Source organism: Mus caroli, unplaced genomic scaffold (genome assembly GCF_978045245.1).
Source record: "Mus caroli unplaced genomic scaffold, Mus_caroli_1 scaffold_6, whole genome shotgun sequence".
NCBI lineage: Eukaryota > Metazoa > Chordata > Mammalia > Rodentia > Muridae > Mus > Mus caroli.
This window is the reverse complement of record NW_028227261.1, coordinates 121,723,273-121,736,678: the sequence shown is the minus strand read 5'-3', so window position 1 is coordinate 121,736,678 and position 13,406 is coordinate 121,723,273. Positions and strand designations below refer to the sequence as shown.

The 13,406-nt window shown below is 49.5% G+C and overlaps 1 protein-coding gene across 5 annotated transcripts in view; it reads right to left on the bottom strand.

The window, feature by feature from the left end:
• The window catches only part of Ankrd6 (ankyrin repeat domain 6), a 148,162-nt gene that overhangs the window by 12,292 nt on the left and 122,464 nt on the right, over positions 1 to 13,406 (bottom strand). For all 5 annotated transcript variants that reach the window (XM_021160920.3, XM_029476792.2, XM_029476788.2 and 2 more), the window contains 8 exons: positions 12,075 to 12,173; positions 8,439 to 8,537; positions 7,463 to 7,561; positions 6,223 to 6,321; positions 5,327 to 5,404; positions 2,741 to 2,845; positions 1,554 to 1,685; positions 1,033 to 1,218 (listed from right to left, as the gene is read on the bottom strand). In XM_021160920.3, the coding sequence (XP_021016579.1) occupies positions 1,033 to 1,218; positions 1,554 to 1,685; positions 2,741 to 2,845; positions 5,327 to 5,404; positions 6,223 to 6,321; positions 7,463 to 7,561; positions 8,439 to 8,537; positions 12,075 to 12,173 (897 nt within the window). The remainder of the gene's footprint in view (positions 1 to 1,032; positions 1,219 to 1,553; positions 1,686 to 2,740; positions 2,846 to 5,326; positions 5,405 to 6,222; positions 6,322 to 7,462; positions 7,562 to 8,438; positions 8,538 to 12,074; positions 12,174 to 13,406) is intronic.

The window sequence follows — 13,406 nt, the reverse complement described above, 5'->3', positions numbered from 1 at the left end:
TCCCCAGTTGGGGGTGGAGAAGCAAGAGTTAGAAAAGAGAGGTGACAACGGGGAGGGGAGAAGGCGCCACGTGACGAGAGGTACCATGAGCTCGTGTGACGAGAGGTACCATGAGCTCGTGGACAGAGAAACAGCAAGTGTGTGCGGAACACTGCTGGGGAGGCAGTCAGGTCAGCAGGTGGGAAAGCAGATTAGGAGCGACCCCACCCAGTAATTGTCAAAGCCAAATAAAATAACCATAATCTGAGTCTCATTTATTTGTAAGCTAGTTGGGAATAGGCTTAAATTGGTTGTACTACACACACACACACACAAACACAGACAGAGAGACAGACAGACAGACAGATTGAAATTTGCCCTTCTTGGGCTGGTGAGGTGGCTCAGAGGTTAAGAGCATGTTACTGCTCTTCCAGAGGTTCTGAGTTCAAATTCTAGCAACCACATGGTGGCTCACAACCATCCATAATGAGAAACAAATTTAAAAAACCTATGGGCCAGAGCAAGAGGGAGAAAGGGAAGGGAGGGGGACAAAACAAAAAAACAAAAAAAGAAAGAAAGGAGAGGAGGAGAGGAGAGGAGAGGAGAGGAGAGGAGAGGAGAGGAGAGGAGAGGAGAGGAGAGGAGAGGAGAGGAGAGGAGAGGAGAGGAGAGAGGAGGAAGAAAAAAGAAAAGAAGAAAAGAAGAGAAAGGAATTTGTCCTTCTTTATTCGTTGACCATCTTGAGCAACCACTGTGCAAGGCAAGATACTGGGGGAGGCAGAAGACTTAGAGGCCAGACTAATCCCCATGCTAACTTTGGAAGGTCTCATGGGTTGAACGTTGGGTCCAAAGGCACTAAGATTCTGATCGTGAGAGGCTTGGAATCCACCCACTCTGGGGCCTCAAAGCAGAGGTCCCCTAAGGATGGTGCAGAATGCACAGGCAGTGCTCCCCCTCCCCCAGGTCTACACAGCAGGGTCCATCAACCTCCGGGCAGAGGCTTCCCAAGACCTCGGCCCTTGCAGGGCTCTAGGCCAATGCAACCTGTGGTACCTGCATCACTTTTCCATCCTCGCCCCGGTACAGCGTGTATAGCTGGTACGCCCTGAACCCGTGGGGTGGAGGTGGGGACCAACACCGATGTCTGCTCTTCTTTTTGGGGTGGTGATGACTGTGCAGGTTCTTTTGGTGTCCAGGCTGTTGGTCTGCTGCTGGCGTGGGGTCAGATAGTGCTGACACCTATGGGAAAGAAGGGTCGCCACTCCTAAGTTCTGGCGACACCCACCAGAATGACACCCTGCCAGCACTTCCTATCTCCCATCCAACGCTACAGTATAATCCTGTCTCAAAATAAAAAACAAAGAGCCCCATCTTGCTTCTGAGCTCAGAGAGCACACCCAGAAACCCATGAGTACCATCTCCTCCATCTAAAGCCAGTAGATTTCATTTTTGTGCCTGTTCCCAAACAGCCAGCCAAAGCAATGCTGTCCTAGCGGGGCAAGTCACCCTAGACCCTCCTGCAAGCCAACCAGCCCCATGGCTCCCCTTCCCTCCCCTCTCTGCTCGCTCCTGACCTCTGGCCTCGACTTTCTCCTCCTCTCATCCTTTCTTGGCTCCTGGGAAGCTGGTGGACAATCTCTTCTAGCTTCCTCTTTTTGGGGTACTGCTTGTTCACTGCTGGGGGTGTCTCCTGCTGAGACACTTCCCTGCAAAGGAAAAAATAAAACCCAATTATTGCACTTGAGCCTTTTGCCTCTGAGGCCAGCTGGGAACACTGGTGCTTGCAAGACTCCCTCCAATAATGGGCCCACAGAGACATTAATCAGTGACAGACATCTTCTACATGGTGGGTGGGCTCAGCGGCAGCTTCTTTTGGCTGGCTGGCCGGGATTTTATTTGTAGGAAGTGAAGCATGCTCTTGCGTGTATACTTAGATGCTTGGTTTAAAGGTGTGTAGCACCATGTCCAGAAAAAGTCTCTATATCGTGGTCCCTGCCAAGAACTCTCAAAGAGCTGGGCATGTCGCACATGTCTTTAATCTCAGCAGAGGCAGGTACAACTCTGAGTTCGAGGACAGCTTAGTCTACGTAGTGAGTTCCAGACCAGCCAGGGCTACATAAGGAGACCCTGCCCCTCCGCACCCTCCTCAAATAAAACCTTACGAGGGATACCATGTTGTTCACGGCCCAATGGCACCTGCTGAGGGGTGAACGGAGCAGAGGGGACTCCAACGCAAGCACAAAGCCTATGCACTCCCCAACCCTGGTGTGCCTGCTGCCTTCCTTTTCTGATGCCCACACAGAAGCCCTAAGAGTTGCCTTGGTCTATTCTCTAGTTAGAAACGGAAGCAGCAGCTTGCCCTAGCGGGTCTCAGAATCACCTAGAACGCTGTTTCCAACAGACCAGGTGCCCACCGGAAGCTCCTGTCCCAGCAGGTCCAAGCCGAGCCCTGAGAATTTCCATTACTAACACGGCTCCAGGAGACAGCACAACAGCACAGAAGAACCAAACATCGGCACAACTCAGGGTACAGTGCGGGTGTGTGCTCAATGGGACAAAGGCTGAGGGCACATGGGGCCCAAAGGGAGGATGAAGGCCAATCCCTCACATACACATAAAGACACCAGGTCTGGAACTGTGGAGAGAACTAGAGACACAAGGGAGGGACAGCAGCCTGAACCCAGGGGGAAGGACATGCTGAGGAGGGCAGCAGTGAGGCTGGACAAGAGGGCACTTGGGATCTGCAGAAGAACTCTCATACCTTGCTCTGTGCCACCTCATCTCGGGGCACAGACTGGGCCCTCCTCTCTTCCTTGAGCCTCTCTCTCCTTTTCCTCAGGCTTCGCCCACGACTGAAGCGCAAGATCTAAAAGAGACAAATACTATAGTTGTAGGGGTGAAGCAGGCATAGCATCAGCATGTGGCAGAGAATTCTCCCCCGGCACGGCACAGCATGGCACTCTGACCTAACAGAACGCACAGCCTGGTGGGAAACACTAGTAGTCATAGAAACCGCTGGACCATGTATACCGCCTCCTCCTCAGTCTTGTGCTGAGCACAACAGGGACCCAGACAACAGTACGATATCATCTCCAATCACAAGAAACTTCTCTGATGATAACAACACCAAGCATTTATGTGCTGGGCTGGCATGGCCAGATAGGTGTGCAGAGCCCAGAGAATGCTACCTCCATCGGAAAGTCATGTCAAGAGGCAGGCCTGCGCCAGGCAGTTTCATTTCCCACCTTCTAGTACCCTTGACCAAAGCACATGCCCAAAACACCATTGACTTAATTCATACAACACCGAGGGTATCTGTGAGCCATCAGATTAACTGTGGCGTCCCAAAAGGAAGATTGGTGTCTGCCCCTAACAATGCAGTTAAGGTGGAAGGAGCCAACAAGGGTATAGGCCAGTAGATGCTGGGGTACCCAGTAGCAGCTGGATGAGCAGCACATGGTTTTGGCTACCAAGAGGTTCTCCTCATCAAAGGGAAAGAAGGGGGCTGCTGTAATCAGCCGGGACCAGGAGATGGCTGTACCTGCAGTCACTGCTTGTCCTTAGCCACTAAGATATTTAGTTGGCCGAATGTGTTTAGCCACAGAACACAGGTCTGAGGAACCAGGAGCCTTCAACCACTGGTCCTTAGTCTCAGAGCCACTGCCACAAACCACACTTAGTGACAGTACAGACGGTCAAGTCTGAGAAAGCCATTAGTGCTGATTGCTTGCCTGGTCCGTGGACTCTTACACCAAGGCACAGCTGAGCTCAAGCCCGAACTTCTTCACATTTGTGGAACACAGCCGCCATCTAGGACAAGTGACTCAAGGTCATCTGAACCCAAAAGAGCAGCAGCGCGCATCCCTCCGCAGAGGTGGGAAACTGCAAGGTCCGAGGCTGTTCTCAGGGTCACGTGGACCAAACAGAACAGCAGCAGCGCTTTCCAGGCTGCAGCAGTCAGTGAACGCTGGCCCAGACAGAGGCCTTGGGAAAAGGCATGTTCTGAGTGTTGCTGTGCTCACCAAAAGCTATACGTAACTAAGGGCTTCAGAGAAGGGACTTCTGTTATAGGCAAAGCAGGTAGCAACAAAACAATATGCAAGGAGTGTGTGCATGTACATTCAACGTTCCTCAGTGCAAGGATGAGACTTGGTATGTAAAACTGTATATGGAATGTAATGGTTTGTATATGCTTGGCCAAGGAAATGGCACTGTTGGGAGGTGTGGCCTTGTGGATGTGGGCTTTAATATCTTTGTCCTAAGTGCCTGGAAGTCAGTCTTCTACCAACAGCCTTCAGATGAAGATGTAGAACTCTCAGCTCCTACTGCACCATGCCTGCCAGGATGCTGCCATGTTCCCACTTTGATAATAATGGACTGGACCCCTGAACTTGTAAGCCAGCCCCAATTAAATGTTATCCTTATAAGAGTTGCCTTGGTCATGGTGTCTGTTCACAGCGGTAAAACTCTAAGACATGGAATTTCTACAGTACGTCAGTCATCTATCCAGCTGCTGTTCAGTTATATATAGAAAACCTAAGCCATTTTTTTCAAATGTTTTATGTGTATGGGTGTTTTGCCTACATTTATGTGTGTATACACACACACACACACACACACACACACACACACACACATATATATAAAATGCCTCAATAAGGTGGACAAAACTGCGTTTCCAGCCTTGCTGTGGAATAGCCTGCCTTCCCAATACTAAGGAATTGACTCTACTAGACTAGGTAATGGTGAACACTCCAGAACACTGTCCTGTCTTGGCTATGGCATGAGGGAGCGTGGAGAGGGTAGACCCAGTTATACAGAGACTGTCAGGAGAGGGTGTAAGTATGAGGGAAGAAAAGCTGTAATTTCAGGTTGCCATGATTACAAACTCTTATGGTTACTTAATGTCAGCCTCAATTAATAAAATCAGTCATCATTTCTGAATAAGGAACAAAAGAGGGGGAGACCTAGTCTGTATTTCACTGCCTCTGTTGCCTATTTACTGATCTGTCTAGACAGAATGCTCCTCTGACCTACTTTCTTTGGGAAATGGCTCTTATTTCTCCAAGGTCCTTGTCTGATTTGTAGGAGGCCCACCCTCTTCAGCCACAGCCTTGACCTAGAGTGGTCTGAACTGGAACATGTGCCCCTGGCTGGGCATTTGAGAAGGGAAGGTCTAGGAAACTATGGCAGCAAGATCACACCACAGTGAGACAATGGCACCCCGGAGGCTTACACTCTACTGCCTGGTTTCTTACTTATCTTCAACTGGTTTCAGTAGCTCACGGCCAGAGAATCCCAGCTACCGAGCAGCCCGACATGATCAGTAAGATGCAGTAAGTCCTACCTGGGGAGCCTTGGTGAGTAGTAGTGCCACTTCAGGATTATTGTGGTAGCGGGCAGTCTCCAGCGGGGTCTGGCCTGCCTGAGGAAAGACAAAGGGGATGCAGGTGACAAAGGAACACCAGGAGTAGATAGCTCCAGGTCACATCACACTAAAGGAAGGGCCGCTCCTAGACCTCAGCTCCTCGGTGGACTACATCAGCAAGGCCCATTAAAGCCTCTTAGCCTCAGAGGGCAGGAAAAGAGGGAGGTAACATGAGGAAGGGCAAGGTGGACATTTCTGTGGAGCAACAGAGGGTCAGAAAATCCAGCTAGGCATGAATCTCCTACAGGAGCAGTCTTGGCACAATGCAAGCTCCAGTCGCCATGCGGGTTGTTCAATTAAACGCCAGGGATGGATGCCAGTTGGATTCTAAAGGAAAGGGGAACGTGTCCTGGTCACTGTGGACAACACCAGACAGGCTCAGGGCTATACTGGAGGAAGAAGATGGGGTTGGGGCAGGGTAAGCTAGACATGGAAACAAGCAACAACAGCTTCTGGGCCGCAGGACTCTTGGAAGAAGAGACCTACAACTATGGGGCCTACAAAAGTGATCAGGTATACTGGAAAAGGACGGATGGAGGGGCAGTCTCAGAGAGAAAGGCAGTGGAGTTCTGGGCTTATCAACTGGTCAGGAGGCCATCTTGAGACCCACAGGCAAGCTTGTTGAAAACCCTCAGAACTCTCCTCTCGTCAGGCTATGCTCAACCTACCCAGTGTCGGAAAGAGTTGTTAACTCCTGGGGCTGCTGGGAGCTGGCCCAGTTCAGATGAGGGTCCCCAGGGCTATGGCTTGGGTGAAGCCCTCTGGCTCCTTAGGACCTTCGCGTCCGTGGAACTCACTGCTGCAGTTCAACTTACATTGTTCACAATGGTTGTGTCAGCACCAGCTTCCAGCAGGACTTTAACTACCTTCTTGTGATTTAGGGCAGCAGCCACATGGAGGGCCGTGTCTCCAGCCTGCAAGCAACCAGAAGATAGCTTGTTCATCAGACCCATTGGCTCTAGGCTAGCTATGCATCTCTGCCTAGGATGTTCTCCAAATCCAAGCAAGACTTGACACAAGAACATTAAGTTCTCCGTGCAAGCCTGGGAGAGACCCCAAAGCTGAATGGTCAATGCGTTCACCATACTCCTTCCTGCCCGAGGAAGCCCGAAGCCACAAACCAGGATTACATTTGTAGGGGTGAAAAGGACCAGATGGGTAGCTCAGAATGAGGGGGCCTCAAAGCTTCTGGGAGACAGGCTTGGGGGGCGGGGGCTAAGATCAGGTCACCCTGTGTATTAGCCCAGGGAGATCAGGGTTAGAAGCATTGGCTTCACTGGGTGTGGTGGCGCACGCCTTTAATTCCAGCACTTGGGAGGCAGAGGCAGGCGGATTTCTGAGTTCAAGGCCAGCCTGGTCTACAAAGTGAGTTCCAGGATAGCCAGGGCTTCACAGAGAAACCCTGTCTCGAAAAAACAAAAAAAAAAGAAGCATTGGCTTCTGAGCTGGGACTGGGGAAAGGCTGAGAACTCGTGCCTGCCCCTCAGTCAGCTGTGTGGACCAGGGCCCCAGGAAAGTTCCTCTGCAGGCCCAGGCTTTGGTTAAAGCTCCCTGCTTTCTGCATTTCCACCTCCAGCCTTCCCATTTCATATCCTCTTATACAAAGTGTTCCCAGATGACCAGCCCTGAAGGAAGAGTTCCCAAAGGCTCAATTTTAAACAGGAGACTCAGCGGCTCACACAGAAGCGGCAATGAGGGAATGGAACAGTGGAATTCCTGAGGCACCTGTTGCCCTGGCTTCTTTTCTATACCACACTCCTTTTTGTAGGTTTTCTTGGTAAAATCCCAGTGTAAGCAAAAGGCACGGCAAGCTCGCCCCAAAATGCTCACTCTGTAACTGTGGTCATATGCACTGGATTGGTAAAGATGCAGGTCCGAGGATGGAGGCGGCCAGGTAAGCCAGGCCACTGTAACTGTAACAATGGGATACCCACACGGAACAGTGCTGGTGGGGTCCCAGACAAGTTGGAAGGCAACACTTCCTGGCAGCCTCTACCCCATTAGGCTGCCCTTGTGGGGACAGTGCCGTGGCCATGAAGAGGTGTACACACTGACCTGGTTCTTTTCGTGAACAGAGCAGAAAGCACTGAGGAGGAGTCTGATGACGGACAAGTGGTTATACCTCGCAGCCACGTGCAGACAGGTGTCCCCTGCCTGTGGACAGAACGCCAACTTCAGCAGTCAGCAGTTACAAAATAACAACAACAACAACGATCATCACTTAAGAGCTGGCAGACAACCTATGTCGAGGGAGTGTGAACCTGAACTATAAACTAGTCCTATAACATAGCTGCTCCAATCCCAAGAATCTTTGCTTTGCTTTGCTTTTGTGCATATAAAACTAGATGCCCACTTCCCATGAGCACTTTGGAAAAGCTAACGTGGGTGATAGATAATGGAGCCTGCCTGACCTGTACAATACAAAGTGTCTGAAATAAATGAAGTGAAAACTGACAGTCGCTCTGCCTGCTCATGAGAAGGGCACTGCAGTTACTAACAGCTGCCCTTTGAAGACGCTCGGTACTGAGTACCACAGGACAGCCCTGCCTGGCACTGTCCCCTCGGCAACAATACAACCTTTTATGTGGCCAGACATTCTTAAAGCATTTATACAAGTGGTTCTCAACCTTCCTAGTGCTGTGACACTTCAATGCGGCTCTTTATGTTGTAGTGACCACAACTGTAAAATTCTCCATGCTACTTCATTACTGTAATTTTGCTACTGTTATTAATTAATTGTAATGTAAATATTTTTGGAGATAGAGGTTTGCCAGAGCGGTCGCGACCCACAGATTGAAAACTGCTGACTTACTGGCTTTTCAGTCCTGACAGACACATAGTAAAGAAATGCTAAGGTGAACTTGAGGCAGAAGTGGGAAAAGCAGCATTTTCCCTAAGCAACCCCTCAGAAAACAGCAAAATCCTAATTTAGAGATTTTAGTTTCTAGCCATTAGCACTGACTCTGCTCTGGAGGCATTCTTCCCCAAGGTTACGTAACAGTGCTCCTCAGAGCCTGGTACTTTCACCCACGTTGTTTTTGAGGTCAGCCCGGGAGCCGCCCAGCAGGAGGATGCGAGTGCTCTGGGAGTGACTGTTCTGGCAGGCCAGGTGCAGAGCTGTGTTCCCTGCCTTGGAGAGACAGAGAGAAGGGAGGACGACGGGTTAGCAGCATAGACCTGCGCAGACCTGCAGTGCACAGTGAGATACTTACTCAGGGAGAAGTCAGCCACTGTCATATTCTGCATCGTGACAGGGATCCCAGCTGCCACAGGAACCGTGACTGTAGAGTCCCCTCTGTCCCTAAACCTTGGCTCCGAGCCCCACCTCTGCCCCTCATGAGTTAAAGCCATTCAGAAAAACACTTCACTCGCTTAGCCCTGACTGCTTTACCAGAAACAGAGCTTGAGCCTCCTTTGTGAAGGCCTAAGCAGGAGTCATTGGTGCTTGTATTTTCTGAATCACAAGCATGTGTACAATGCTGAACCCATCTCAGAGAGGACTCTGACCATTGTGGGCAGTAGCTGTGCTACAAACATTTCCTGGAAGGGGAGACTGACATGTGAATTGTAGGCCTGCATTGAGATGCCTGCGTTGAGATGCCTACATTGAGATGCCTACATTGAGATGCCTGTGTTGAGATGCCTGCATTGAGATGCCTGCATTGAGATGCCTGCGTTGAGATGGCTACATTGAGATGCCTGCGTTGAGATGCCTACATTGAGATGCCTGCGTTGAGATGCCTACATTGAGATGCCTGTGTTGAGATGCCTGCATTGAGATGCCTGCATTGAGATGCCTGCATTGAGACGCCTACATTGAGATGCCTGTGTTGAGATGCCTGTGTTGAGATGACTGCATTGAGATGCCTGCATTGAGATGCCTGCATTGAGACGCCTACATTGAGATGCCTGCGTTGAGATGCCTGCATTGAGATGCCTGCATTGAGATGCCTGCGTTGAGATGCCTGTGTTGAGATGCCTGTGTTGAGATGACTGCATTGAGATGCCTACATTGAGATGCCTGCATTGAGATGCCTACATTGAGATGCCTGCATTGAGATGCCTGCATTGAGATGCCTGTGTTGAGATGCCTGCATTGAGATGCCTGCATTGAGATGCCTGCATTGAGATGCCTGCGTTGAGATGCCTGCGTTGAGATGCCTGCGTTGAGATGCCTGCATTGAGATGCCTGCATTGAAATGCCTGATCTTCAATGTTTTTAAATATAAACACTTAAACTATGGAAAATTGTTGACCTAAGGGCAATATTGTTGTTTACCATACTTAAACACCACCTCAGAAGAATGTCAACAAAAATTTTGCAAATGCCATGGTGTGAACTGAACACTTTGATTGCAGGGGAACAGGGTCCTAACAGCTGCCAATATTTTCTCATTACTTCACAGGAAGAATAGGCGAGGCATTCTGAGCACACAGCCAACTGCAGGCTCAAGGCTCTGTCCTGCTGAGCCTGAGAGCTGGGATGGCACCTGCCTACAGCTTTGTGCATCCCTCCCTCCCCTGCTCTCCTTTGGACCTCACAGCGCTGGCTTCAGAAACCCCAGGGATTACGTTCCTTTTGAAAAAGGATACTACAACATTTGAAGTACACAACAAGCAAGCTAAGTCTCACATTCTCTCTGGTCACCAGACCTGGCTTACAGTTGGGTTTTTCTTGATGTATTTTATTAGGTTTTTGTTTGTTTGGTCAGCTTGGTTTTTTTTTTAGGTTTTAATTCTCCTACAACCTATTGTGCAGTTAAGCTGAGAAGCCCTAAGGTTAGCTCTCCACAGCAGGGCATCTATTGATGTCTTAAATGCTCTTGATCGCTGAGCTGTTGACTTCAAGGCAGCGGTTAGATGTGTGCTGAGAAAAGAAGTGAATGAAAGAAACCCAACAGGTCCAGAAAGATGGTATATTCACGTTTACTTTGCCACTAAGAAAACAACCATTGGCTGGGCAGTGGTGGCGCGCGCCTTTACCTAGCACGTGGGAGGCAGAGACAGGAGGATTTCTGAGTTCGAGGCCAGCCTGGTCTACAGAGTGAGTTCCAGGACAGCCAGGGATACACAGAGAAACCCTGTCTCAAAACAAAAACAAAAACAAAAGAAAGGAAGAAAAGAAAAGAAGGAAGAAAAGGGAAGGGGAGGGGAGGGGAGGGGAGGGGAGGGGAGGGGAGGGGAGGGGAGGGGAGGGGAGGGGAGGGGAGGGGAGGGAAGGGAAGGGAAGGGAAGGGAAGGGAAGGGAAGGGAAGGGAAGGGAAGGGAAGGGAAGGGAAGGGAAGGGAAGGGAAGGGAAGGGAAGGGAAGGGAAGGGAAGGGAAGGGAAGGGAAGGGAAGGGAAGGGAAGGGAAGGGAAGGGACCATTTATGAAAGAGCATTTTGGGCAATCCTCAACCTCCTTAAACACTGGCCACTCAGTGAAGGAAAGGGCAACCCCTTCTCAACACCACACCCTTATCAGAACCTCTACAGATATCCTAAGCGTTCTGACCACGCTCCTTTTATTTATTTTTAAAATAGCATAGGTCTCTTCTCCTAATGGCTGAAGAAATAATCAGTTCCATTTTGAAATTTTGGAAAAGGCACAAAAGTAAAAATAACATCAAAAATTAGTAAATCTAAATTGAAATAGATAGCCACTGTTAATATTTGGGTGATGGGCTGGTGAGATGGCTCAGTGGGTAAGAGCACCCGACTGCTCTTCCGAAGGTCCGGAGTTCAAATCCCAGCAACCACATGGTGGCTCACAACCATCCGTAACGAGATCTGACTCCCTCTTCTGGAGTGTCTGAAGACAGCTACAGTGTACCTACATATAAATAAATCTTAAAAAAAATATATATATATATATATTTGGGTGATATCTTCCCAGGCTTAGTTTTTACAAACTATAAATTCACATTAGCACTGAAGCACATATCTGTGCCGTGCTCTTTCACAACTCCTAACATTATCATTAAAACTGTGACTTAAATGATATTAATTAGGGTTGACTCTGATGGAGGGACTTTATATTCCTCTCCTGCATTCTGTGCTACTTTGCTTATTGCTATCATAGATAGACTTAAGGATAAGGTTTTCTTAGCACACCTCACTGCTTTAAGAACAGACACCTCAGAAGCTACCATACAAATAGATAAGAACTTCTTTTCCTTTTAGGTGATGCAGGGAATTGACCTGGGGACCTTGGGCATGGCAGGCAAGTGCTCTATTCCTGAACTATATCCCCAGTACAATAGGACCATTTTGGCTTTACAACTTGCCTCCAAAGGCAGCTGTTCCAACCCCATTCCCCTAGCCCACTTTATTGTAACGCTGTAATTATCTATTAGCATTTTCGCTCTTTGCTGACATTTTTTATGCCAACTCTCTACTGCTGTCCTGTTATAATAGCATCAAAGATGACGAGGACAGGTTCTCAGTGGCAGCAGCCAGGGGTTTCTCACACCAGCATGGTCTCATCACTGTGGAATGCTTCCCCTGCCTGGAGCACCAGCCAACCCACCTCTGCAGAAAGTTGTCTAGGTGAGGCTGCCTCTGCAAGGTTCTCCATGCCCCAGTGAGCTCTACCCGGTGCTTCTCATGGATAGGAGACAAACGGGAATAAAGATTCCCACAACCCACCTCTCATCTGCCAAGGAGGAGGTCAGCTGCTGGGCCTCACCTTGTTTCTGGCAAGCACGTTGGCTCCGGCTTTAACGAGCAGCTTGGCTGACTGGCTGAATCCGTGCCAGGCGGCTTCATGCAGGGCTGTATTCCCATCCTGAGTAACACACAGGCAAGACAACACATCACCCAGGCTCTGGTTTGTCTCACCCAAACACCCTGCTACAGTAGCTACAGGGCCTTCTGCAACCGGTGCCCATCTGAACCACAGAGCACAGGAAAACATCTGAGTGGCCAGTCTCTCTGCTCTCCTAGAAACAGCAGGACAGGGGCTATTCTGGACACGTGAAGGTAAAATGGCCTCCAGAGATGTAGTGGGTGGGCCAGGGCATAAGTCTCCTTGGAAGCATGCCTTCCAGAGCCTCCCACAGCTCTGTCTGTAGAAAACAGCATGCTTGGGATGGTTCACTGTCATTCCTCCTTCCCAGTTCCTCTGTCCCCCTAGGCTCCACCGTGCTCCTGATACCAGAAAACACCCTGAAAAATGGGCCTTATTACATAGAAAATTCCCCCAATCCCATTTCTTCACACACACAAAGTATTTATTTAGTTATCGAAGATAGAGTCTCACTATTTAGCCCTGGATGACCTAGAACTTGATATATAGACTAGGTTGGTCTCAAATCCAGAGACCCTGTGAGAGCTAAGATCAAAGGCATGCAACACCATACCCTTGTCTTTGTCAAGATTTAGTGGTCTCTGGCTTAGCATTAAGCCCCAGGACTCTAAAAGACTAGTCATCCAAGAAACACTGATTATAAATAAGCTAACCAAGGCTTCTAGATACATGGCTTTTAAATATAAACTAATAAAATGGCTCCCATTGGCTTAAGTTACTAGGAGAGAGGGAAAGAAAGACGAGCAGGCAGGGACATACATGTAGCTCCAAGCTGTTGTGCTCAGGCAAGGGTAAAGTCTCCAGTTACACGCAACAAAAGATGTGCACGAAAGAGGTAAGGCCCAGTGCACGTGGCACCCAAAAGAGGAGAGCCAGGGGTCCAGAGCAGAGGAGCAGGGCAATGCTGGGGAGGGCAAGAGGTCCCCAGGCCCAGCTGGAGCCACTACTGGAGCAGCAGCAGCAGAAAGACAGGAAAACAGAAGGGCTCTGGGCTCTGGACGAAGCACTCCTCAGCCAGGGCCCTGGGATGCACGGAGGAATCTCGTTGCATTGCTTCCTGTCAGCGCACTTTTCTGCATGTCACCTCTTAATGAAAAGCTGGAGCTCGGGAGAAAGACACAGAGGCCACAAGGCACTAAATACAAACATTCACATTCTGCGATTTGACCATTTAAAAAACACAGGGCTAGTATACTATGTGTCACTGGGATT